General features: G+C 33.1%; 1 protein-coding gene across 1 annotated transcript; it reads left to right on the top strand.

Moving 5' to 3' along the window:
• LOC136028423 (uncharacterized) lies at nucleotides 1-25733 on the top strand. Its single transcript, XM_065706262.1, has 4 exons — nucleotides 1-107; nucleotides 10403-10586; nucleotides 18177-18341; nucleotides 24876-25733. Exons 1-4 carry the CDS (start codon nucleotides 50-52, stop codon nucleotides 25153-25155), a joined length of 687 nt encoding a protein of 228 aa, XP_065562334.1. The 5' UTR covers nucleotides 1-49; the 3' UTR covers nucleotides 25156-25733.
• The last annotated feature ends 1662 nt before the right edge of the window (nucleotides 25734-27395 follow it).

Genomic DNA, 27395 nt, shown 5'->3' with positions numbered 1-27395 from the left:
AACGGGTAGTTTAGATTACAGCTCCTCCATTTCAAAAAGGATAGTTTTGATGAGGTTATGTGCTAGGATCTTACTTTTTTGGACATTGAGATTTTTATTCGACAAAAGTAAGTTTAAATCATAGTCTTGTATGCCCCAGACTTAATGGTTAGACATTACGCATGAGGTTTTTGGAGGAGTAGGGTGTATTAAATACTCACTTTGTAGTTAAAACTTGAACTTAAGACAGAATTAGAATCTAGGGAAGCCTTGGCCCTAAACTTTGTACCTATATTTTTAAAGCTTTCAAAAGAATAGCTAACTAATGATTTTTTTATTATTGGTTTTTCATTGTTGATTTAAATATTGATTCTATTATTGATTTTCATCATTGATTACATTATTGATTTTCATTATTAATTTCATAATTTCCAGCATTTCATTAATTGTTTTAGAGTTGAACATATATATAATAATGCACATTTTTATGAATCAGTTTTTCTGATTTTCCATTCTTGTCCTATCCTCCCAAAAGTCCTCATATTTTTGTCTCCTACTATCTGTTGGTCATGGATACGTAAATTTGACCTTCTAGTATCCCCGTAAAATGTTTTAGTGACCTCTTGAAAAAGTTAGGTTGTATTTTTGAAGGTGCAAACAAAAGAGAAATCATGACTTGGCTATATTGTTGGAATGACTGTGTTACGATTAGAAATGTCCACGTCTTATTTCGAAAACAAATTTTTGGGTAAATACTAGATTTTTGTCTAGGGCAGTATAGCTGCTAGCGTTCTACTTTCCCGTGGCTGGTAGCTGGATGAGTTTTTGGGACTCCACAGGCACATCAATGACTTATTTTCGAGGGCCACAGGCCCCTTAGTCCCCAGTATAATGCAGCAGGATGGAATAGTTCTCCCATTGAACCGACGAGGTTGAAAAAATGACAGAAAAAACAGAGTTGATTTATCGTCAATATTAGATTTAGCCCCTCGTTGACTCCAAAATCAAATAAAATAATTGAAATACTGCTCTTCCTCGAAAACTAATTTAAGACTCTGTGTCATAGTTAGAGAAGGATCTGCAATTGAAAGTCGAATTTTCGAGTAGAAGATAAATTTTAATCTAGGAAATTTGAACTATTAGGGCTTCCTTGTCCAGCGGCTGGTATCTAGATTTAGCCTTGGGATTCCACAAACAAATCAAGAAATAATTCGTGAGGACTAAGGTTCAGTTACCATCATAGCGAAGTGGGCAATCCTGGTAATTTTTTATTCATCGGACTGACACCTTTTTTTCTGACAAGAAACTGATAAATTTAGTAAATGAAATTGTCAATATTCAAACCAATGGCCCTACGACTTCAAGTCATAGTCAATTTGATTTTACCCTCGCTTTTCCAGATTTCAAACCACTAAATATATCGTCATCTCCAATCGATCAGTCATTCAACATTTTCTAGATGCGGTAGTTTAAAAAAATACGTTGCTTTGTTTTTCAAAGAAAAGTGATGCGCCACAATAAAACTTAAAAACGAACGTCCTTGAATATTTCGAACTTAAGCGAACAGAGATTACTATCAATTAATAAATGTAGCCCTATTCGAGCAGAAAAAGCATAAGTACATTACGCTTAAGGATGACAAATCCTGCTATAGATGAGTAAACAAATCCTAAAATGCTTACAATTTAAAATGAATGATCAAGTAAAGCTTAACAAGAACATAAATTACCACAAACAGGAATAGGGATAGTGGTTCCTAAACATTCTAACTCTTAGGATGTCATTTGTACTGCAACAAAAAATGTGTGTTTCGAGCAGTGTGTGCAGGGGTGCCACCCTGTGAGAAAAACACTAGATTTAAGTATTTTATGGTTGATTTATTGATTTTTTAATTTAACGATATTTAGTTCGGGCAAAATAAAATCACTGAAAATAGTGATATATCACTAGGGGTGGCAACACTGATTTTGTGTTGCCACCCTTTATCATTATTACACCAATGGCACACAAAATTACAAGGCTAACCGATGTTTGCAAAAAAGCAGTGCCACTCCCCTTCCTGTCTAACCCTCTAAAGGCCTCGCATGTCAGTTCCATCTTTTTGAAAATAGTATGTATTTCAAACACGATGGTTATATTTGTCGAGAATAAAAAAGTAATAACAATAGAATCGCCCTAATAATCAAGATCACTGAACCGAATAAGGGTTTTGATTAATTTTTATATATATTATAATTTTAGTTCTTGGATATCCTAGCAGTTTTTTTTTATTTTTCTATGCTATAATTTTAAAAGAAAAGATGTTTAAAATATATATAGTTTATATTAAGTTATTTTTAGGACCATTTATAAATGTTTTCCTGGAATTATTAGCTTGAGAATCAAAGTTTTGTATTCTAATTTAATTGTTAAGCAAAACCTGAATGTTCCATCAAAATTTAAAATCAAAAGCAAATTAAAATCCATTAGCATTGCTAATGGAATTTTAATTTTATTCATATGGGTTGAAAACCTTCTTGATGGGTTGAAACCTTCGACTTTATTTTGTTGCCATTCTTGAATATAAACGTCTCTGAATCAGTAATTTTATTAAAAGTATCATTTACTTTTTATATATTTGTAATTCTTTGCTTCTTCGAACAGTCATCTCAAGTTGATTTACTAATAAGCGTAATCTTTCGTATTAGCTTTAAAAAAGATTATTGCGAACGAATACCCCCATATTGTTTCTTGATTCTGTTTTTTTCTTAACGGAGGTTCCTTTTCTCCTTAATTTTGATTAAGGTGTTTACACTGCCTGAAACTTTAAAGGAGATCAACTCTTAAAAAAATTGTTTTTCCTGCCTAAAAAATTAATTAGATCAGGTTATCTTCTATAAAAATGGACAATTCTTGGATAAATTCCTCTTATCCTGGAAGTTTGACATTGATCAGCGAAAACAGATTAGTCTTTTTTAAAAGCTTGCAGCCCTCTAGAGCAAATACGCCTCACTTTTTCTTAAGTTTTTTTCTCTTAGCCTTTCAATATCCAATATGCATACCCAGTAAGTTGCTTGTCGATCAAACCCAAAATGTATTTAGGCCTATTTAGGTCGTCCAGATTTTTTTTCCAAAGATTTTGTATTTATTATATTTAGGCAATTTTTTTTAGTATCTTTGATGCTCCTTAGTGTTTATCCCAATGTCCTTTAAATCTAAGCAAATCTGAGTATGATTTTTGTTGGTATGGTTCCAGAGGTCATATACAGATAGAGGCAATCACTAAAATATTTTTTCTCTTTGGGTCAACTTGACCCTGTCTACATACCCTGTAGACTACCAATCAATCAGAGACGAGTAAAGCTTAGATCCAATTCTACGGCATCATAAACATGGCAAAGAAACTCCTGACCAAGGTACAAATGGGTTATCCTTTGGGCCAAGGCTCTGCATAATGGATAAAATTTATATCGGTAAAAACGTTGTAAGTGAAGTAACTGGGCTGAACAAAATGTTGCAAATCTTCTGAAAAGTGACAACTTGCATGAAAAGATTTTAAACTTTTTAGTACCTGATTTTTTTTTTTTTTTTTTGTGCGTGTGAGGTTTCTGTGTAGCAATCAACTATAAGTTTCGTCATAATTTGGCCATCTTTGAAAATAATTAGATTAGTTTTATTTAGAAACAGGGCATATGAGACCAAAGTGTCACCTTTTTCTAGAATATAATATTTTATAACCTACAATTTAAATATAATATAAATAAATTAAGTGTTTTTTGGCAATAGTAATAGCATTTAATCAAAGACAAAGTAACTGGGTCTAAGCCTTTTTCCCGCAATAGAGACGCTGATAAAGAGCTGAGAGTTGTCGCACACTTCATATTTAGTTGCTTGAGCAATATGCATCGACTTAGTGCCACTTACAGGTTCTAACTGACAATTTAAGAATTTAACAACAGCGAGAAATTTGAACCTTCAAAGTTGCAAGCGTGCATGATATTATTAATGTTTTCGTACATTCAATGAAAATAACAAACCTATGCAGCACCATTGTAAAAAAATCACTATCCCACTTTGGAATAGGGCAGATTTTTGTAGATGTCATGATGGATTTGATGACGTGCAATGATCCAGAACATCCTTATACTGGGGAGCAGCAAGAGGCAGACGCTTTGGATAAGTTTTTTTTGAGATATAGTTCAGAATGTTCCCACTTCCCATTCCAATATCTAACGAATTAAAGTCCGATTCAAAATCATACTTGAAATAAACCGAATCGGGAGTGTCTTTGTACTTGATCCTTTTCCAAAAAAACAGTGGTACGGTCAGTAGCCTTTTTCTTGTTTCGGTTTAACAGAACAGTACAAGTTTCCTTTGACCTTCTCTGCCATAGGTCTGGTCCCTCAAGTTGCAACTACATTCGCTTAAGTTGAGGTCGTACACAGTTAGATTGTACATGGCTTGTTCTCACTTATAGAAAATTGGTCCAGCCTCCAACTTCGGTGTGCCAGCGGGAAGTAAACCATGTAAAGCATTGATCACCCAAGGCCTTCTTCAAACTGATATACTTTTTCCTCAATTTCATCTATTGATTCCGTTGCCATTTTATCCCTAAAAAGATAAGCATCATTTGCTTTTCAATCTTCTTTTTCTGCAGGCAACGAAAAGTTCCCCCTAGTGCAAACTGGACACTGATCCTTCATGGGAACATGAAAAGGTTTATTCATTGTTTTGAGCACTTTAATGCACACTTTTCTTCAGGCTGGTCTTCTTCTTTCTTCGACACCATTGTCAAGATACAGTTTGTATAACTTAGACTATATAAGTTCATGCATCTAGATTGGCAACCTGGTTGAATTTATTCGACAATAATGGGAATTACCCAGATGGAAACTTTCAATGTGCTTTTTGATCAAATCAATTTATTCATGTTACCCTGTTTTTTTTGGAAGTTCTGGGAGCTTTTCTCAGCTTTCATGTCTGAAAAAGCAGTGCCTGCCCCAGAAGTATTCAAGAGGTATTCTCCAAGCCCTAGGGCACTAGGAAAAAAGACTATGAAGACCCTTTTCTTTTCACATGTGACTGTTAGAAAATAATCTAAAGTACTTGTTCGCCTATTTGTCTCTTCCATTTTTTTTTAGTTGAGCATTTTAAAACATGCTGCAGTATGAACTGTTTTTGGGAATTGGGTATTCCTTTGTAGGATTCCAAGCTTCTATTAATCTCTGAAAGTTTTCTGAGTTTCTGTTTTGTTCATGCTTCTACATGAAAAAACCTGTATTTATAGGTGATTTTCTTTCACTGACGTTTTCACACTATTTTTTTTAGTTTTCTGCAACAAGTATTATTCCCCTGCAGCCCTCTTCCTTGTAAATTTATTTTATTTTGAAGTAGAAGAGATCGCCACAACCTCAATCAATGGTTCTTCAGCGTTAAAAAATAAGTGAGAGCTACCATGGCCTGAAGATTTATTTTCTGTTACAAGTACTGAAGTGGGTATACTTATAGTTTCCGCGATAATCTATGCTTATGTCTCAATTCCCACTACTGGCAGGAGCCAGTAGTATTTTCTATATGAAATACAAAATACTTAGATGAATTGGAGGTTACCAGTCAGTCATGTCCTAGCGTAACCCAAGTTTTCTTGTAGGAAGCCTAATTAACATTATTAGGTTATTCAAGATAAAACAAAAACTACATCACCTCATACCCTTTCTTTCTAAGGAAAAAAAACTCATTTTCAAGCATAATATTATGGACTGTGAAGGAAATGTTGGAACTTACTAATAGACTTAACTAACGCAATCTAATAAAAGCTAATCCACCTAATGGTCGTAACTACCACTTCTAACCCTTAGACGGGACAATACTTTTCACATACGTATTTTCAATGTTCTTAGTTGGAACCTTTCACTTTATATTTACATATTCTGGCCATAGACTGTGAAAAAGAAAGAAAAAAAAGAATAGAAACTGCTTCCATCTTGTTTAGAAAAAAAATATCAATTATGACCTTTAGGTGGCACAACGTCGACATCTTGTTTCCAATTTACTTCAAGTTAAGCTCCGTTGTTCCCTGTACCTTCTTTGTTTATTAAGTCTCATTTCTTCAGTTGTAAGAATTTTTGGTCGTTTTAGGCTTGACTCTTTACCTAAATCAGTTATCTTTTTTTAAGTTTTTAAATTTGTGCTTTGCTTTGCATTGACAAACAAAAATTTTAAGTGTGGTCTTGCTTGAAAAATAGACAGTTGAAAAAAAAATCAAATGTTTTGTTTTAATTAATAAGTTTACCCAACGAACTAACATAAAGAATTCAGTAACGTATTTAATATTTAAAAAATTGGATTGGAGTGGTGTATCTGAGGAATTTGTTGTGGCACAGTATTCTACTCCCTTTAGGGTTCATATGGAGCTATGGGAAGGTTAGAAGCATGATGGATTTTGTATAGTTGATTAAGAACAAAAGTTTAAAAAAACTAGTTGTGTATACCATATTTATGTATTTCCATGGTGGAATGGGTGTCTTATGAAGAAAGGGTTCCCTCCGAAACCGGTGAGGTTACTTTTGCGGTTTGGTAATTTACCGTAGTGTACATTGTTTCAATCACTTATCTTTGGGTAACTAAGGTTGAAAAATGTTATTGAGCATTAAATTTGAATTGAGGTGACATCAACGTTAAAGCAAAAGTAGACGAATTAATTATTATGTAAAAGAGTGGAGGGAGGTGGTATTAAGAAAATGAGAAATATTTTAAAGTGACAAATAAACAAGTCACAGTTACCATCCTACTCTTTCATTATGGGCAAAAATAATCTTTTTTAAATTAAACCAAAGTTATATTAAAACTGAAAAAATTCTAATCAATGAGATTATCTTTATTTATTTATGCTTTAACTATCACACGGTTTCGATATTTGCCCTAAATACCGAGGGACTACCACATCTCTTAGCTTCCACTCGTTTATGCTAAAGTAAGCTTTTCCATAACAGCAAAAATCTTGTCTGGGATTGCCTGATTTGCATAATAAAATGACATTATCCTTATACTCACATACTTTTCTTGAATATGTTCTTCAAAATCAAGATTAAATCATGATTTAAGATTTATCAGGAATTAAATTTCCATTTAGAGGCCAAAGAACCCGTGTGGAGATTAGTGCTATGTATTTCTTATAGGTTTAATGCATTATAAATAACTCCTGCCTTAGCTTATGCTTCATGCTTGAGGAGTGTATAAAATAAGTTTTGATAATCGGGATCTAAAGTAATGTTTTTAATTTTTATTTTGCCTACTTTCTCCGGTCCCCCTAAACCATGGTCTATTGCTGGAGCAGCTAAATGTCCAACCCGCATTGCTGCTACTGACCTCTCTTTAATTTTAAAGGAAATTGTAAATAAACTTAAAACCTATTGTTCTTGTAATAAAAAATTTTCGAATTTTAATCCATTTTGGAGTGTTAATAATTCACTGCAGGTGATAGATTCTTTAACAATGGTTTCAGCTAAAAGAATTGAGTCTTTCGATTTTGCGACAATGTATACTAATTTATCACTTAATGTAGTGTTTGATAATTTAAAAACTGTTATCAAGAAATCTTTCCTCTTATCTAGTGAAAGGTTCTTAAAAATAGACACTTATAATAAAAAAGCTATATGGACAAATTGCTTTAATACTACAGTTAACTTGAGATGTTACAGCTTGGATATGATTTTTGAGTTATTAGAATTTGTTTTATACAATACTTATATAAGATTTGGTGGTGATTTGTACAAGCAAATTGTGGGAATTCCCATGGGGGGGGGGGGGAATGCCAGCCCATTTATAGCTGACTTGTTTTTAAGTCAACTAGAATATAAATATATGATGGATAAGAATAATCCAATTAATTTAAAACATGTTTTGTCAAATAATAAAAGATATTTAGATGATATTTTGGTCTTAAATTGTAAGGATTTCATTGATATTTCTAAAAATATATATCCATCAGAGCTTATTCTTGAACCTAGTCATGCCGCTGATCATAAAGATCATTTCTTAGATTTAAATATTAATATTTGTGATAATAATAAATTAAGTTTTAAAATGTATAATAAAACGGATGATTTTGATTTTGAAGTGATTAGTTTCCCATTCCCTGAAAGTAATATACACTCAAATATGACATATTCAGCGTTTTTCTCACAGTTACTTCGTTATGCAAGGATTTGTAGTAATTATATTGATTTTAAAAATAGATGTAAAATCTTAAGTCAAAAATTGATATCAAGAGGTTTTTCTGCAAATAAATTAACTTGGCAATTCAAAAAAAATAGTTTTCATTATAACGAACTTTTAAATAAATATCAAAAGAATTATCTAGAAATACTTAAAGAAATTTTCAACTAATTTGGAGGTTCGAGAAATGTTGTTGCAGCGCCATTTATTTTGAATTGTGTTACTAATTGAGCGGATTTTTTTTTAAATTAGCCACATGATAAAGATGAATTCTATAAATGTTTAGTTCATTCAGGTTTTTTGCAATGTATTAATATTTGTGATTTGGTAAAATTTATTATATTTAGTTTACCTATTGTTGCAAAAAAAAAGGGATATATTAACAGGATAAGCTTGTTTTGGTGTTACTTGGTTGTTTTACATTTGCTGTTTTTTTTTTCTTTCATAGGCATGTATTTTGGGGGTGATACCTGACACAGGGATGCCATGGATATTTTGTGGTAGCCACAACACTTGGCTGGGTAGAGAATTTAAAGTGGTGAAACCCTATATAGGCCAGTGTATTCTCCTGATGAGCCCTTGTGTTGGGTTGTTGCCTCTGAATTATTTGTCTTTATTATTTTTTCTATTGTTTGGTAAATGACGACTTATAATTATTGACGACATGACTGCCTGTCCATGGATTATTCTTTATGGTTGATTGTGTATGGCTATGCTGTTTGACCTATGTGATTGTATGGATGAGTAGGGTTAAGGCCTCATTCAAGTGCTGGTCAATATTAATCACTAATTTAGGAAAACAGTCTTCGTTTTCTCCTTCTGTCTCTTTTTTTTGTGTTTGTGCTGTTGCATTGGTGATTTCTCTTTTCAAGATATATATATATATATATATATATATATATATATATATATATATATATATATATATATATATATATAGGAGGAAGTGGGCAAAAAACCAAAAGTTGCAACTATTACAAATGATGTTTCTCTGTTTTCATAAGGGATTACAACAATTCAAAAAGTATAAAAAAGAAAATCAAAAGTTGAAGCCCAGTAAATATCTTTGCTATATATAGGACCAGCTTTGATAATAAAATATCTTTAAAAAGATTAGTACTACAAGACATTAAATGTGTTAAGAACAAAAACTGGTAATTGCAAAAATATTTGTATATATTTTAACGAGAGATTACAACTATTGAAAAACCTTAAAAAATACAACCAAAATTTGAGAAGTAGCAGGTATTGTTGCTTGGAATTAGTTGCATGGTTGCTTCATGAAATGACACTAAATTGCTTAAAATGCAAAAAACTGGTAATTACAAAAAAATCTATGGATAAGTTAACAAGGGATTACCAAAAATTTTAAAGCCTCAATAAAGAAAACCAAAAGTCTGAAGCCTATAGATATCGTTATAGGAAATCTGACTTGCTTTTATTATCAAATGTCTTTGAAAAGACTTCATTATGAAAAGATAGCAAATTGTCAGTGGTTAGAAGACAAGCAACTCTAGGAATACTTTAATAAGAGATTGTAACAATTCAAAAACCATAAAAAATAAAACCAAAAATTTGAAGCTCAGTAGGAATTGAATTGGGCTTGCTTTAATAATCGAATATGTTTGAAATGAAACACTATGGAGACATTAAATTGCGTAAAAAAATAATCTGTATATGTTTTAACAAAGAACTGCACAAATTTTAAAAATCTCGATAAAGAAAACAAAAAAAAACAGAAATTAAATGAAATAAAATGGTTTTTTCAATGAAATTATTGAGAAAGTTTAAAACTTAAAATGAAAAAAATGAGCTGTCCTCTTGTCTTGTTACAACTAAAAAGCCATTCGGTTTGAGCACTCATCATTAAGTAATCTAGAAAAGGTGAATTCTTGTACAGAGCGAGGGACTCCAGATGGGGTAGTCACCAGACTAATTTTGTTTCTTTGAACTTTCTAATGCTGCTCATTACTTTCATTGAAAAATTATTTTACTCAATTAAATATTTTATTTAATCTCATAACATAAATCAAAGTTATCCCATGAGAATTACAGCCAATGGGCTAAACGGGCTAAACCGATTAAACAGGCTAAAGAGAATAATTTGCTAGAATTAGTAGAGACTTGGAAAACTCACAATATACGAAGACCCAAGGAAATTTGCTAAATAATTAATGGTACCGTGAATCCTGTTATTAGATAATTAACTACATATTTCATATTTTAGTGGCAAATCGTAATGCTATTTTGATCCGACCACATTGGACAGCAACAAACTCTTTTTCATTGCCTATACTCTCAGAGGTGAATGGGAAGAACACAGTTCGAGGCTCTATTGGAATTGCGGTTCCAGTTCTATTGTTCCTTGATTCACTCTGGGATGAAACTGCTGGCCACTTTCAATCCAAAAGGTACCGTTTTATATTATTAATTTTAAACTTTTTACGAAATGGTGGTAGTTTTATTGTTCCTTGATTCACTCTGGGACGAAACTGCTGGCCACTTTCAATCCAAAAGGTACAGTTTTATAAACTTTTTACAAAGAGGGTACTAGTTTTATTGTTCCTTGATTCACTCTAGGACGAAACTGCTGGCCACTTCCAATCAAAAAGGTACAGTTTTTATATTGAATTGAGTTGAATTTATTTATAACCCGTTATAATACACATGAAAAACGGAGTATAATGTGAATAAAAGAAAAGAGAAAAAAGAAAATGACCTAACAAACTAAACAACACTTCACCTTACTTAAGAACAATTAGAACATACAAAAGCAAAACAATCATTGAATCAAAATAGCGCTCCATGGACGCCGACCAATTCTACTATTATAAGCTTCTATGCTTTTTCTGATAGAAGCATTCAGGTGTATGATGCCGTATCTTTTAATGACCCAGGAATTGCTTGACCGTGGTGGAAGGGCAACCAGGTATTTGGCATACCGGAAATAGATTCGCCGAAGCTCCTTCGTCTCGATTATCGTAAACGTACGCCAAAAAGGTGCAAGGTATAGGAAATTTAGGTGTGCAGAAGTATTGTAAGGTTTCGCTGGCAGTTTGCGGTTGAGTCGAAGTTTTTTTGCTACCAAGCATCCGTATGCAGTTGCTGTTTGAAGTGGAAAATGAAGGATCAAGAGCCTTCTAGTTGCTTTGTCACCGATAAGAAGCCCTAAATATTTCAGTTTTGATTTTGGGGAAATTGGTGTGCCGTCGAGAATAATAGTAAATCCTGCTCGAGTTTCACCCCAGTTGAACAGAACCACGTCAGATTTTTCTCCATTGAATGTAAGGTTAATTTTAGCATATTCCTTACTTAAAATAGCAAAATTTCTTTCGAATGACTGAACTGTCCGACGGGGCTTAAAAATATCATCTGCATAAGCGATAAGTGACTCATCAATCCATTTTAAAATACACGAAGGAACTGCGCTTGATTGGGCATTCACGATATAGTTATTGAAGGCAACTGGAGAGGTAAATAATCCCTGTCTGACGCCTTGACGGACAGGAATAACGAAACGTGTTACAGTCCCATCAGGTAGCCGGATTACAACAGCAAGTTGGTTATATATATATGATACAAAGCACAAATGGCAGACATGTCAACTCCACTTTTACATAGCTCAAGGATAATTTATGCGTGAATCAGAGAGTCGAAAGTATGGCTTACATCATGACTTCCTAGGACGAGCGAAACACTAGACTTATCAGCATCTATAAGTATTGACAACAGTGCAGTAAGCGCGTGGGCATACCCTAGGCCTTTTTGGAAACCAAACTAATATGGCGGCATGTAGCATTTGTCTGTAAGTTCTAGCATTATGAGTGTTTCAAAAACCTTGCAGCAAGTAGTAGCAGCTGTAATAGGGCGGTATGAAGAACACTCATTCAGCAATTTATTCTTTTTTGGAACAGGAGTAAGACGACCATAAGAGAATGAGGCCGGAACTATCCCAGTTGTGAACACCATTTGGAACATGAGATCAAGGTGACAAAATAGTAGGGGACTTCCAAGAAGAATGCGAAAATCTTCCGAATAAAACCATGAGAAAGCCATTTAGCCCAAAAATTAAAATGCATGTTTCATTTTAATTATTTATGTGCGGAGAGCCAAGATCAAGACCTGCATTAATTCAAAAATGTCTAGAAATTAAATAAAAAGAAGTTTTTTTTTAATGAAACTAAGGAGCGACATTAAAACTTAAAACGAACAGAAATTACTCCGTATATGAAAGGGAATTTTCCTCCTCAATGCCTCGCTCTTTACGCTGAAGTTTGACTCTTTCTCTTAACTCTGCTTTTTAAAACAGTAAAAAGCATTAGCGTAAAGAGCGGGGCGTTGAGGAGGAAAAGCCCTTTTCATATACGGAGCAATTTCTGTTCGTTTTAAGTTTTAATGTCGCTCCTTGCTGTCATTCAAAAAAACTTGTTTTTTTTTTTATTTAATAAATGAAAAGATGTGAGATGATAAACTCATTCAAACGAAACAGAACAAAATAATTAAATACAAGTTTTCAAAGCTAATCATGCTTTTTTGGAAGCTAGCATTACAGACCTTTTTGTAACTGGTCCAATACTACTGTAAATTGGCTTGATAAAATATTTTTTAAATCATTTTTATTTTTTAAGCATTAAAAATCTAGTGAATACTAAGCCCTAGCATCCTTACATCAACGACGTTCAACCAGAACTGATAAATGTAATGATGTAAGACGATAAGTTCATTCAAACGAAACAGAACAAATTAATTAAATACAAGTTTTCAAAGCTAATCATGCTTTTTTGGAAGCTAGCATTACGTGCCTTTTTGTAATGACTAAAAAAAAAACTAGTTTTTTTTAACTGAAAGTAAGGAGCGACATTAAAAGTTAAAACGAACAGAAATTACTCCGTATGTGAAATGGGTTGTCCCCTCCGCAACCCCTTGCTCTTTACGCTAAAGTTTTTAATTGTTTTAAAAAGCAGAATTGTGGCAAAGAGTCAAACTTTAGCGTAAAGAGCAAGAGATTGCGGAGGGGATAACCTCCGCAATAACCAATAACCTCGCGACAACCATTTTATGTAATTCCTGAACGTTTTTGAATTAATGCATGTTTGGTTTTGGCTCTCCACACATAAATTATTAAAATGAAATTTGCATATTAATTCTTTTTTTTTGGCTAAATGACTCTCTTAGTTTTGATCAGACGATTTTGAGAAATAAGGGGTGGGGAAAGCCTAGTTGCCTTGCAATTTTTCGGTTACATAAAAAGGCAACTATAAATTTTTACTTTTAACGAATTTTTCCATTAGTAAAAAATATATGTAACTTAAGAATTATCTTACGTAACAAACTTTTATATTCTTTAATTTTTATTATGTATATGAGAGGGTTTGTACCCTCGTTAATACCTCGCTCTTTGCACTAAATCGTAAGTTTTGTCCCAATTTTTTAAGAATGACCCCTGAATCCGAAAGGTCGTAGAATAAATAGTTGAAATTACTAAAAATACTATAGCATAAAGAGCGAGATATTTATCTCCTCCTAAATACCTCGCTCTTTATGCTAAAGTATTTTTAGAACCCCTCATATGCGTAATAATTTCTGTTCGTTTTAAGTTTCGATGCTACTCCAGTTTCAATTGAGAAAACTTTGCCATGTTTATTTTTTCATTTTTTTTTTCATTGTAATTTTAGAAAATCCTCCGCCCTTTTCATTGAATTTCTGTTCCCCTATGACATATTTCTCCAAGGAAAGATTCTTCCACTTGGCTCCCTCCCCTCAACCCCACCCCAAAAACACCCCAATAAATCCCCTGAAAACGCTGTACACTTCCCAGTAAGCATTACTATATGTAAACACTGGCCGAAGTTTGTAGCTTGCAGCCCCTTCCCCAGGGACTGTGGGGGAGTAAGTCATTCCCAAAAACATAGTTATTATGGTTTTTGACAATGGAAAACAAAATGGGTATCTAAAAATTTTGATCCGTTGTCTTTAGAGAAAAAATGAGCGTGAGAGGGGGCCTAGGTGCCCTCCAATTTTTTCAGTCACTTAAAAAGGGCACTAGAACTTTTCATTTCCGTTAGAATGAGCCCTCTTGCGACATTCTAGGACCACTTGGTCGATACGAAGACCCCTGGGAAAAAAATAAAAAAAAATAAAAAATAAATAAACACGCACCCGTGATTTGTCTTTTGGCAAAAAAAATACAAAAGTCCACATTTTGTAGATAGGAGCTTGAAATTTCGACACGAGGGTTCTCTGATACGCTGAATCTGATGGTGTGATGTTCGTAAAGATTATATGACTTTTAGGGGTTGTTTCCCCCTATTTCTTAAAATAAGGCAAATTTTCTTAGGCTTGTAACTTTTGATGGGTAAGATTAAACTTGATTAAACTTATATATTTAAAATCAGCATTAAAATGCAATTCGTTTGATGCAGCTATTGATATCAAAACCCCATTTCTTAGAGTTTTGGTTGCTATTGAGCCGGGTTCGTTACCACGAACTGTTTGACTGGTTCAATACTATTATAAATTGGTTTAGTAAAACATCTTTTAAGATCATTTTTATTTAAATCTGGGCATTAAAAATTTAGTGAATACTATATATATATATATATATATATATATATATATATATATATATATATATATATATATATATATATATATATAATATATATATATATATATATATATATATATATATATATATAAAATATATATATATATATATATATATATATATATATATATATATATATATAATATATATATATATATATATATATATATATATATATATATATATATATATATATATATATATATATATATATATCATGAAAAGAGAAATCACCAATGCAACAGCACAAACACAAAAAAAAAGAGAGAGAGACAGAAGGAGAAAAGGAACCAGCACTTGAACGAGGCCTTAACCCTACTCATCCATCCAATCACATAGGTCAAACAGCATAGCCATACACAATCAACCATAAAGAATAATCCATGGACAGGCAGTCATGTCGTCAATAAGTATAAGTCGTCATTTACCAAACAATAGAAAAAATAATAAAGACAAATAATTCAGAGGCAACAACCCAACACAAGGGCTCATCAGGAGAATACACTGGCCTATATGGGGTTTCGCCACTTTAAATTCTCTACCCCACCAAGTGTTGTGGCTACCACAGAATATCCATGGCATCCCCGTGTCAGGTATCACCCCCAAAATACATGCCTATGAAAGAAAAAAAAACATCAAATGTAAAACAACCAAGTAACACCAAAACAAGCTTATCCTGTTAATATATCCCTCTTTTTTGCAACAATAAGTAAACTAAATATAATAAATTTTACCAAATCACAAATATTAACACATTGCAAAAAAACCTGAATGAACTAAACAATTATAGAATTCGCCTTTACCATGTGGCTAATTTAAAAAAAAAATCCGGTGAATTAGAAACACAATTCAAAATAAATGGCGCTGCAACAACATTTCTCGAACCTCCGAAATTAGTTGAAAATTTCTTTAAGTATTTCTAGATAATTCTTTTGATATTTATTTAAAAGTTCGTTATAATGAAAACTAAATTTTTTAAATTGCCAAGTTAATTTATTTACAGAAAAACCTCTTGATATCAATTTTTGGCTTAAGATTTTACATCCATTTTTAAAATCAATATAATTACTACAAATCCTTGCATAACGAAGTAACTGTGAGAAAAAAGCTGAATATGTGATATTTGAGTGTATATTACTTTCAGGGAATGGGAAACTAATCACTTCAAAATCAAAATCATCCGTTTTATTATACATTTTAAAACTTAATTTATTATTATCACAAATATTAATATTTAAATCTAAGAAATGATCTTCATGACCAGCGACATGACTAGGTTCAAGAATAAGCTCTGATGGATATATATTTTTAGAAATATCAATGAAATCCTTACTATTTAAGACCAAAATAACATCTAAATATCTTTTATTATTTGACAAAACATGTTTAAATTAATATATATATATATATATATATATATATATATATATATATATATATATATATATATATATATATATATATATATATATATATATATATATATAAATCTGGGAAGAATCAAACTAAAATTGTTTTTAAAAAAAACTTTTTAAAACAGCCCTAGCATCCTTACTTCAACGAAGTTCAACCAGATAAATGAAATGATGTGAGATTATAAATTAATTCAAATGAACCAGATCAAAATAATTAAATACAAGTTTCAAAAGCTGATCATTCTTATTTGGAAGGCTGCGTTACAGGCCTTCTTGTAACTAGTTCAATACTGTTATAAATTGGCTTAGTAAAATATTTTTTTTTAGATTATTTTTATTTAAATCTGAGCATTAAGAATTAAGTGAGTTGTCCCCAAAGTCCCTATTTAAAGAAAAATTATTATTTATGTTTAGCCCAGTTTCGATTGATTTGCAAACCACTTTTTTCAGCCCCAAATCAGTACTAATAAGGGAAGATTTTTCAAAAAGTATTGTGTGGGTGGGATTATTAAATATATGGCAAGCTAAAGCAGAATCATAGAATCTATTAGAACTATTTAAAATTAATGGCTTTTCTATGCCTTCGTTATGCTGATGTAGCCCTTTTTCTAGATTCTGATAAATTATGCCAACAGAGTAGGTGCTACAACTGCCTGGTATTTGATAAGCCCCTCTTAGGTGAGTAGCTGGGGTTTTATATTTACCAGAGTCGAAGAAATTGACAATTTTAAAATTATTAGTGAATACTAGATGCACGTTATTTCTTGTGCGTTATTTCACGTTATTTCACGTTATTTTCTAATTTTGTACTGAAAATAGATTATATTTGAAGGCTTTGTATAAGCTTCACATTGTGAAATAACTTCGATTTTACAGGAAGGTCATTTTAGTGTACGATTAATTATATTACTTACAAAAGGAAGAGTGTATCCGTTAGCAAAAAGGATATCTTTAAAAATGTATTTCTGTATTTATATACGAATAGGAGCAAATGTTCAGGGCACGATCAATGAGAGAAGTTATAACTGCTCTTTTAACGGGGGGTGGGGGTGATTTGAATCAAAATGAAGATATCTATTGTTTTGTGTTGGCTTTGGATAGAAAGTGAAATCCAGTTTATCAATGCTACGGATAATAAACACATGGAAAAACGGTAGTTTATTTCAATTTCAATTCTACGGTAAACGGGAAATTTCTATCATAAGCATAAGGATGATCTAAGAAACCCCGAAGTTCAATTTCCCAATAATTCAAAAGTGAAAGTACATCATTCATAAAGTGATCCTAATGGACAAATTTTTAAAAATATGAATTTAATGTCCAATTAGTGGGATTACAATATCCTAGGATCACATGAAATGGTCACATGAAGTGACAAGAAAGTCAATTATTCATGTACTGTGTAATATGACAAGTTAGGCTATGTCCCTGCTTGATATCTCCCTCATTACCTCCCCCCTGATTTTTCACTGCCTCAATTTTTAACAGAGGTTTTCTTTAATTTTACTAAAAATTTGCATTATTATCATTAAACAATCAAGAACTAACAAATTCCTTTACCCCGATTACGAAAAATGCTTTTTACTCACCCCTTTTGATTTTCCATAAATTGACGCCACTCTCTGTTTTTTGCTTTTATTTCAGAAACACCGTGATTTAAAAAATGCTATCTTAAACTGACTTATCACCCTTCCTGATTTTAAGAGTGAAATCTTTATCTTCATTATGAAAACAAAATTAAACACGGAAAAACTTCAAATCTTGAGATTTATTTTTGTGTGTGTTCAATTTGAACCCTGAAAAATTCTTGCCCCTTTTCTGCATATTTTCATGAATTATGACCACTGACTCCATTTCTTGTTCCATTTTCATTTTGTTTCTTTCTTTTTTATTTTTCAGGAGTTGTTTCTTTTTGTTTTTCTCTCTTTGTTTCTGGCCCTTTGTTAGCTTTTTTTTCAAGCTATTTCTTTTTTTTTCAGGAGTATAGTGGAAGACCAGCTACAGGTTTTCAAGACAGCAGAAATGCTATTAGGGGCAATGGGGGTTGATGGAAAAGCGTGCCTGCTACGGACGATATGTGAAATTCAAAACCATCCTATCGGAGAGATATCGGTGGTTGGGGCAATTTTAACAGCTCTTCTTACGTACGTATGGTTCAATATGTACATTTAGCTTATGATGTTTTAGTTAATGTTACAGGCCTAAAGTAGTTGTAAATAAGTAGATAAGTTGTCAGCCGAAAAATCTGAAGATGAGCAAAGTATCTTCTTAAAATTAGTAAAAGGCTTGATAAAGCAATTAAAAGCGTACTTAGTTGACACTTAGCCCTGAAATCTTATGCAATTGTCTGAGTAAAAAACAACAGTTTTTAAAAGATAATCGTTTTCAAGAATTAAATAGACCGAAAAAACATATTTTTAGAATTATTGAAGCGTTTGTCAAGATAAAAAATTGGATAACTGAAATGTTTCTTTTTTAGGTTTTGACTCTCGCCACGTTATTTTGAAAAGGGTATCCGCACAAACTTAGGAAGGGCTTAAAAACTGATCAACAAGTGAAGCTATTGAGCTAGCAAGTTCCTTTATCTTTCAAGTACTCCTTTTATTTCCTAGTCATATTTTATTTACTGGTCACTTTTTCTAGAGTATTGGGGAACAAAAACTTGTAATTTAAGTCAGTCAATTGGAAATGGAAAATTCAAACTGACCTTCTCTAAAGTAAGATAACTAGATAACATAATTAGATATGATAATTTATATATTATATGATATATTCAAATTTTTATAATTTAATAATTAGATAACATTGATACCATATTCCTTCTTTGTGCTGCTGCCTTTATCCACGGAGTCCCCCAGACGTATGATAAAAATCTTGACCTAGCAATTTGGCTCAAAATAATTGATATGTCGAATATATAGCTGCCAGGGATGATATGACCCTTCAGTGGCTCGGGGCAATAGTTGTCAGTCCTGCAAATTTGCCATTTTTTCCATATAAGGAAAGAAAGAGCTAATAAAGGAATGAGGAAATGAGGAGAAAAATAGCATATAGAAAATAAAGAAAAATAAGGAAAGAAAGAGCCAATATGGAATAAGCTTCTAATAAAGAAAGAGGAGCTTTATTGATCTTGAATAGGCCACTATCCTAAATTAATCAGGAATCAAAATTCTCATTCTTTTCTTATTTAAAAGGATCATATGTCCTGTTGTGGTGCGGTGTAGGGTTTTTTGTAGATGGTCCAAAAAAATTGTTTCCTTAATCAGTTTGAAATTTATAGTCGTGAGTTCTTGGATGAGGAGAACCTTAATGCATAAACACAAATTCCTAGACTGAGCTTCTCCTAAACGTACTTCTTTAATTAAAACTGAAAACCAGGCATAAATAAATTGATACATTAGGTCAAATTTAAAGCAAATAGAAACACCGGGTCTTTGGTGCCGTTAAGGTTTTTCAGATCTAAAATGTTCCTTATGCTTTGATGAGAGTAAATTGTGTTTTAGACATTTTTTTTTGTTTCTTAACAAATGTTTCTTACATTTTCTATGGCTGCTTTGGACATAATAACACAGAATTCTAAGTACATTGAAAAAAATATCATTTTTATCAATCCTTTTCTCTGTTTTTAATCTATTATGTTGTATAATTAATTGATTAATTAAATTTTTATTAATTGTACAAATTTAGTGTGCTAATTGAGTGTATTAAATACAATTACTGTATTAAATACTGTATTAACTTGTATTAATTACTTTTCGTTATTTACTCGAATTTGTAAGAAAAGCAATTTTTAATTTCAATTATTGATACACCAATTCTAAAGCTTACCCAAGCTGATCATGGGATAACTAATAGAACTTTTAATTTTCAATCAAATAAACTGCTATAAATATTTCAATGATATTTTTAGCTGCTAAAAAGCCGCGCTGCCTGTAATATGGCTTAAGTTCCCCGTATAAACCCTTTTGTATTTTTCGTCTAATTGAGTCGTCACCTAAGTATTTCCTAAGAGTTTCATATTAATACCCATACTATTATTAATTCCAGTAGCTGCAATGGTAAAATAATAATATACCCATAGGTCTTTCTGACTAGTACAAAATCCGCCACATGTTCTTTTGAATCTCTGTGGGCATTTGTGGGTTTAGATTAAGTTCCACACAGTTTCAATGTTTCTCAAAGGTTTGGCCTTAATGCACTTTATTGTAGTATCAGCATTAGGAGCAGTAGCAAGGGGACTAATAATAGTAGCCTTAGCTTTAGTGGCCGTAGTAGTATTAAAAGTAGTAATAATAGGGGCAGTTGCAGTAGCATGAGTAGAAGCAGTGGCATTAGGATACAAATATTTTCTTTTTGGTATGTTCAACATCTCTCATAACAAGTTATTTTAGTTTCAACTTTACGCAAAAAATTGTTCCTAACTTATTGCTGTTACACCTTTTTGACAACCTGTATACAGACGGCCTGTTGTGATTCAGTTCATCCCTCAAAATTCCTTGAAACTTTCACCTTAATGCCTCTTTGCAAAGTTGCAGTAGAATTGATATTACTGGTAGTAGTATCAAACAGTTCGTGGAAACGAACTGTAGTAAGGAGCAACCTGGCTCAATAGTAAACAAAACTCTAAAAAACGGAATTTTGATGCTAAAAGAAACATCAAAAAATCGAATTTTCATGCTGATTCTAAATATGTACGTTTCATCAAATTTAGTTTGACTCTTTGCCACAATTCTACGTTTTAAAACAATTAAAAGCTTTAGCGTAAAGAGCGAGGGATTACGGAGGGGACAACCCATTTCATATACGGAGTAATTTCTGTTCGTTTTAAGTTTTAATGTCGCTCCTTACTTTCAGCTAAAAATTTTTTTTTTTTTATTTAATAACAACAAAAACTGACCAAATATGTTCAACTGACCAAAAGGCAGATGTTAATACTACTGCTCCTCCCAGTACTGCCGCTTTTACTATTAATAAATAAAAATAAAAACTTGTTTTTTTAACTGAAAGTAAGGAGCGACATTAAAACTTAAAACGAACAGAAATTACTCCGTATATGAAATGGGCTGTCCCCTCCGCAATCCATCGCTCTTTACGCTAAAGCTTTTAATTGTTTGAAAAAGTAAAATTGTGGCAAAGAGTCAAACTTCAGCGTAAAGAGCGAGGGATTGCGGAGGGGACAACCCATTTCATATACGGAGTAATTTCTGTTCGGTTTAAGTTTTAATGTCGCTCCTTACTTTCAGCTAAAAAATTTTTTTTTTTTTATTTAATTTCTGAACGTTTTTGAATTAATGCATGTTTGGTTTTGGCTCTCTGCACATAAATTATTAAAATGAAACTTGTACATTAATTCTTTTTTTGGCTAAATGACTTTCTCTTAGTTTTGATCAGACGATTTTGAGAAATAAGGGGTGGAGAAGGAGGCCTAGTTGCCCTCCAATTTTTCGGTTACTTAAAAAGGCAACTAGAACTTTTAATTTTTAATGAACGTTTTTATTAGTAAAAAATACACGTAACTTAAGAATTAACTTACGTAACAAACTTTCATACCTTATATTTTTATTATGTATACGAGGGGGTTTGTACCCTCGTTAATACCTCGCTCTTTACACTAAATCGTAAGTTTTGTCCCAGTTCTTTAAGAATGGCCCCTGAATCAGAAAGGCCGTAGAATAAATAGTTGAAATTATTAAAAATACTGTAGCATAAAGAGCAAGGTATTTATCTCCTCCTAAATACCTCGCTCTTAATGCTAAAGTATTTTTAGAACCCCTCATATGCGTAATTATGTCTGTTCGTTTTAATTTTCAATGCTACTTCTTCCTTTCATTTGAAAAAACGTTTTCATGTTTATTTTTCATTGTTTTCTTATAGTAATGCTAGAGAACCCTGCGCCCTCTTCATTGAATTCTTCTTCCCCCATGACTGATTCCTCCAAGGAAAGATCCTCCAACATAGCCCCCTCTTCTCATCCCCGCCCCCAAACAAAATAAAATCCCCCTGAAAACGTCTGTACACTTCCCAATAACCATTACTATATGTAAACAATGGTCAAAGTTTGTAACTTGCAGCCCCTCCCCCAGGGATTGTGGGGGAGTAAGTCATCCCCAAAGACATAGTTATTATGGTTTTCGACTATGCTTAACAAAATGGCTATCTCAAAATTTTGATCCGTTGACTTTGGGAAAAAAAAGCGTGGGAGGGGGCCTAGATGCCCTCCAATTTTTTTGGCCACTTAAAAAGGGCACTAGAACTTTTCATTTCCGTTAGAATGAGCCCTCTTGCGACATTCTAGGACCACTTGGTCCATACGATGACCCCTGGGAAAAAAAAAAAAAAAAACAAACAAATAAACACGCACCCGTGATTTGTCTTCTGGCAAAAAATACAAAATTCCACATTTTTGTAGATAGAAGCTTGAAACTTCTATAGTAGGGTTCTCTGATACGCTGAATCTGATGGTGTCATTTTCGTTAAGATCCTACGACTTTTAGGGGGTGTTTCTTCCTATTTTCTTAAATAAGGCAAATTTTCTCAGGCTCGTAACTTTTGATGGGTAAGACTAAACTTGATGAAACTTATATATTTAAAATCAGCATTAAGATGCGATTCTTTTGATGTAGCTATTGATATCAAAATTCAATTTTTTAGAGTTTTGGTTACTATTGAGCCGGGTCGCTCCTTACTACAGTTCGTTACCACGAACTGTTTGATTGTAGTAGTTGTAGCAGTTGTAGTAGTAAATGTAGCAGTGACAGTAACATTGGTAGTAGCGTGCACATATTGCCTTTTGGTCAGATGATCTACCCCTTTAAGCATTCTTTGAAAGTTCCAACGTAATAATCAACTCTTGAGATCTGCTCTTTCGCCAATGTACGTGCACATACCATCTTTTAATTTAGTTCAAATTTCCACATTTTTGTAACTGAAAGTAAGGAGCGACATTAAAACTTAAAACGAACAGAAATTACTCCGTATATGAAATGGGTTGTCCCCTCCGCAATCCCTCGCTCTTTACGCTAAAATTTGACTCTTTGCCACAATTCTACGTTTTAAAACAATTAAAAGCTTTAGCGTAAAGAGCGAGGGATTACGGAGGGGACAGCCATTTCATATACGGAGTAATTTCTGTTCGTTTTAAGTTTTAATGTCGCTCCTTACTTTCAGTTAAAAAGACAAGTTTTTTTATATTTATTAATAGTAAAAGCGACAGTACGGGTAGGAGCAGTAGTATTAACATCTGCCTTTTGGTCAGTTGAACATCTTTGCCCATTATCGTTTTGGAAAGTCAAGTTCGAACATACATATTTTTCTCAATAAGATATGTTACATGTAAACGGTGAGAGAATTGTCTAGCTTATAAACTTTGCTCTGAAGATGATAGGGAGGTTGACATCCCCAAAGACGGAAGTACGGGACCTTTCAACAATGCTTAACAAAATTGTTCTCTTAATTATATGATCGGATGTGTTCTGCCACCCATTCACTTCTGACTCATAAAAAGGTAATGGAACTTCCAATTTCCAATCGAATAAGGCCCATCCGGTCCAAAATTTATGCAACTACCCGTTACACAAAAATCTTACATGCCCCATGACATGACTTATAACCCTTGCCCCTGGGCTCTGGACGGATATGTCCACCCTGAAAGAATTGTTCAATGCTCTTTGGACTTTTCTGAACAATATGGCTATCTCATAATTTTGATCGGATATATAATGGGGGAAAGAGGGTGTCAGGGAGGGCGCTTAGGTGTCCTCTATCATTTTTTTTTTCTATTAAAAGCGAAGTAGAATTTTGCTTTTGAAATAAAATACACCTCTTCTATAGTTCAAAAGATCTCCCCTTCTATAAAAACCCTTTGTATCGGATTAACGACACTTCTTGACCTTTTATGTCCCTGCGCCGGCCCTGCAGTGCATTCCTGCTGCATGATTCGATCTCTGGGTCCCGTATTACCAAGCTAAGGTCAAACCCACTGCGCCACCACGAGACAGTATAAGAACCTTATTTGCCCCCAGGGTATAACTTGAAACATCCTCCTTCGACGCTGCAGGGTTGTGTTTACCCAAAGGCCTTGACATCTGATCTCTGGACTGTTTTCGAACAAATGATTATTTTAAAATTCCCATCAGGTGTATTTGCTGAGAATAGGACGTGAGGGACGACAGGCTTTGGGAGTTTTCGGATTAATTTGACTCATAAAAGGGGCACTAAAACTTAGGATCTACAACTCATTGAGCCTCCTGAAAAGTCTATGTGACCACCTTTTCTATAAGAACCATGTATTCCCCCAGGGCATAACACTTGCCCTGAGGGCTGTTGAGGAGTTTTTCGTCTTCAAACCCATAATTAAAAAGATTTTTTTCAACTAAACTGAACAAAATGGCTGTCTCCAAATTTCCATTGGATGTATTTGGAAAGGGAAGAGATTTAGGTGGAGAAATAGTTGACCTCCAATCTCTTTTGAATCTTAAAAAGTGCGCTAGAACTTTCAGTTCCTAGTCGAAAGTCTATCTTTCTGTTGGAATTACTAGATAAACAGTTTGTCAACAAACTGATGACCTGATTCAAATCCTGAATGATGTTATGAATATACACTTTGTAATTTGCACAGCAAATTATACTGTGCAATCTGCACAGTATACATTTTCGCTTAAAAACGTTTTCTTTTTCAGGCCAAAGTATGGGGATGATGAATTTCTCCGTGATTATTTAGAGGCTGAGCGTGTTGGCCAATTAAAAGACGCAACAATTGATTCTTGTGGTGATAATTATCCGAAGTGTCCCATGTCATTGTTTAATTTATTTGAGGACTGGAGCCAAAAGCATACAAATGATAAACCTCTTCCAATATATGCAGACGGTGTAAGATTGCACTATAGTGGAGGAGCGGATATGGATGAAGACATTGATAAAGTGCCACTGGAGGCTCATTACTTGATGCACATTGATTAACAGGGCCACAGTGGTATGTAAGGAATTTTACACTGAATTTGAAGTGCGCTGAAAAATCGTGCTCGAATCAAAAATCAGCTCATTGCCAATACATCGAGACCAGACAAATCGAAACAGTTAATGGAAGAATTGGTGACGATGAAATATGCTTAGAGAACCAAGCTGCCATTATACCACCGATTAGATCCAAGACTGACTATAAAAAACCATGCACATTATTGCACTGAGCTATAATCTAGACGAGATCAATGCCAACGATGAGATTATTTCAGAAAGTTGAGAAATATTTAAATGATTAATAATTACAAAGATGAAAAATGATTCAGAATTATCCATAAAAGTGATTAGTGAGTCTAAATCTAACTCAAAATCTTGCGCCAAGATATAGCTTCGTCATTGTTGGAAGCTGCTCAACAGCGTCAAGTGTCATGAAACCTGTACGAATTGGTAATTCTCTAAACCCAACTAGTCTATGAGGGAATGCTGGTAATATCAGAAAATTACTAAATAATAATTGAACGCATGCCAGTAAATGCATAGATGATGTGATAAGTAGATAAATATATTACTGGAATGAATACTCTTCAGTTTTATTTAGATTTATTTAAACGTATTGTTTTTTACTTATATTTTTTACTTAATTAGACAATTTTCTGAATCTGTTAGCAAGAGTGTGCTAGAATAAAAAATTTAACTTAATGGCAGAAATGTTATGTGTAAGTAAAGTAGGAATTCAGTTCCGTCAGTAGACTAGTATTTTTACTAGTATAGTCATTCAGTTATCTGGAGTTTACTTAGTCTGAGATAAAACCTAGCTATTTATTAGATTCTGATAATTATGTAGTTCTGCTTAGTACTTTCAAAATGCTAAGCTTATAAAACTTTCAAAAAAAAATCCGATTGTATTTCCTTGAACACAGCTTGTGTCTCTGTGCTGAAAACAAGAATTGAAGAGGTTGTCATTCGCTATATATTTCGATTTTGTCAGGCTTTTCAGAAGAGCTCCTTAAAGATCATTTTGGAAAGAAGTCATTTATGTGAGATACAGCATCTTGTCCTAAGTGGTGTGCGTATTTATTTACGCATGCTGGTACATATTACGCAGGTTTGTATTATTGATTCTCAATGTTGTTTGTTGTCCCAACCGAGGCTGTTGTCCCAGTAAAACAGGTTCATTTACAATATCCTGCACTTCTTGCATTTTTATGTGACCTTTGACAGGGTTATTTGTGACTCGCATTATTTCTTCAACGAGACCCATTAGTTTATGAGAGATCCCACTATTTAAAGTATGTAAAAGACCCTCTTCAAAAAACTACATCAAATGTGTAGTTCTGGTGTAGAAATACATCAAATCTGGTGTAGAAATCAAATTTGGCCATTTGAAGCTGGTTCAAAATCACCTTCTGGTGTTCGTGATGGAAGTGCCGCTAAGTTGATTTTGTGATAAAGTTGTCTGGAGAATTTGAAACTGAAAACATTACGACTATTGATGGTTCGATCACTGCTTATGTTGCATAGACCTAAAGTTAAATATGAGTTCAACTTTCAGATTTGTCTGTGGATCTCTTAGAAAGCGAGTGGTGTCCTAAAAAAGGGCCAGACCACTTTATTTAGAAATTGTGGAGGTGACAATGTAATTTGACAAAGTAAGTGGCATTCTCCAAGAAATTTATATTTGTTTACTACCTTTGCCACAGGAAAAATGGAAAGCTCCACGTGAAATATATATAATGTTCAAGAGTCCTAATGACTTGTAATTAAAACTTGCGTAGTTTACAACATTTTTGTATGTTTGTACTGGGTTTCGTACCACAGTTTGTTGGCTTCAGAGATGGCGATGGTGTTGTTCTTCTAATGTAATATTTCATTCTTCTTAGCTTTCACTTGTGAATCGTTCTGATTCTCACTGTTGTTTTTCTTCTGAAAGCACCATCGTTTGTCCTTCTGTTTCATTTTCGACATCTTCGGAAACTCGCTTTTACTTGTCAATTAACTCCACAAATCTTTGTTCTTCAGTTTCATTTTGACACTTTCTGATTCTCGCTATTGCTTTTGATTCTTGCCAACCCTTATCTTTAAACCGCATATTTATTTGTTCTAACTGTGACATATCTATTTATCGTGGGTTTTTTTTATTTTTCGTTTTAATTTATAATGCGTTCTGCTCATCATCAGCACCTGCCTTGTAACCACATATTTTTCGGTTTTTCACTTCTATTTTTGACTTCCTGTAATAT

This window comes from Artemia franciscana, chromosome 6 (genome assembly GCF_032884065.1).
Source record: "Artemia franciscana chromosome 6, ASM3288406v1, whole genome shotgun sequence".
Classification (NCBI taxonomy): Eukaryota; Metazoa; Arthropoda; class Branchiopoda; order Anostraca; family Artemiidae; genus Artemia; species Artemia franciscana.
Note: the sequence above shows the minus strand (reverse complement) of the source record. Positions and strands in the feature narration are given on the sequence as shown.

Excerpts from the sequence above, each read along its gene's own strand:
- LOC136028423 (XM_065706262.1), top strand. The coding sequence starts at position 50 with ATGAGGTTATGTGCTAGGATCTTACTTTTTTGGACATTGAGATTTTTA. Across the intron at positions 10,587-18,176 it reads GGCCACTTTCAATCCAAAAG|GAGTATAGTGGAAGACCAGC; the intron begins GTACCGTTTTAT and ends TTTTTTTTTCAG. Across the intron at positions 18,342-24,875 it reads ATTTTAACAGCTCTTCTTAC|GCCAAAGTATGGGGATGATG; the intron begins GTACGTATGGTT and ends TTTCTTTTTCAG.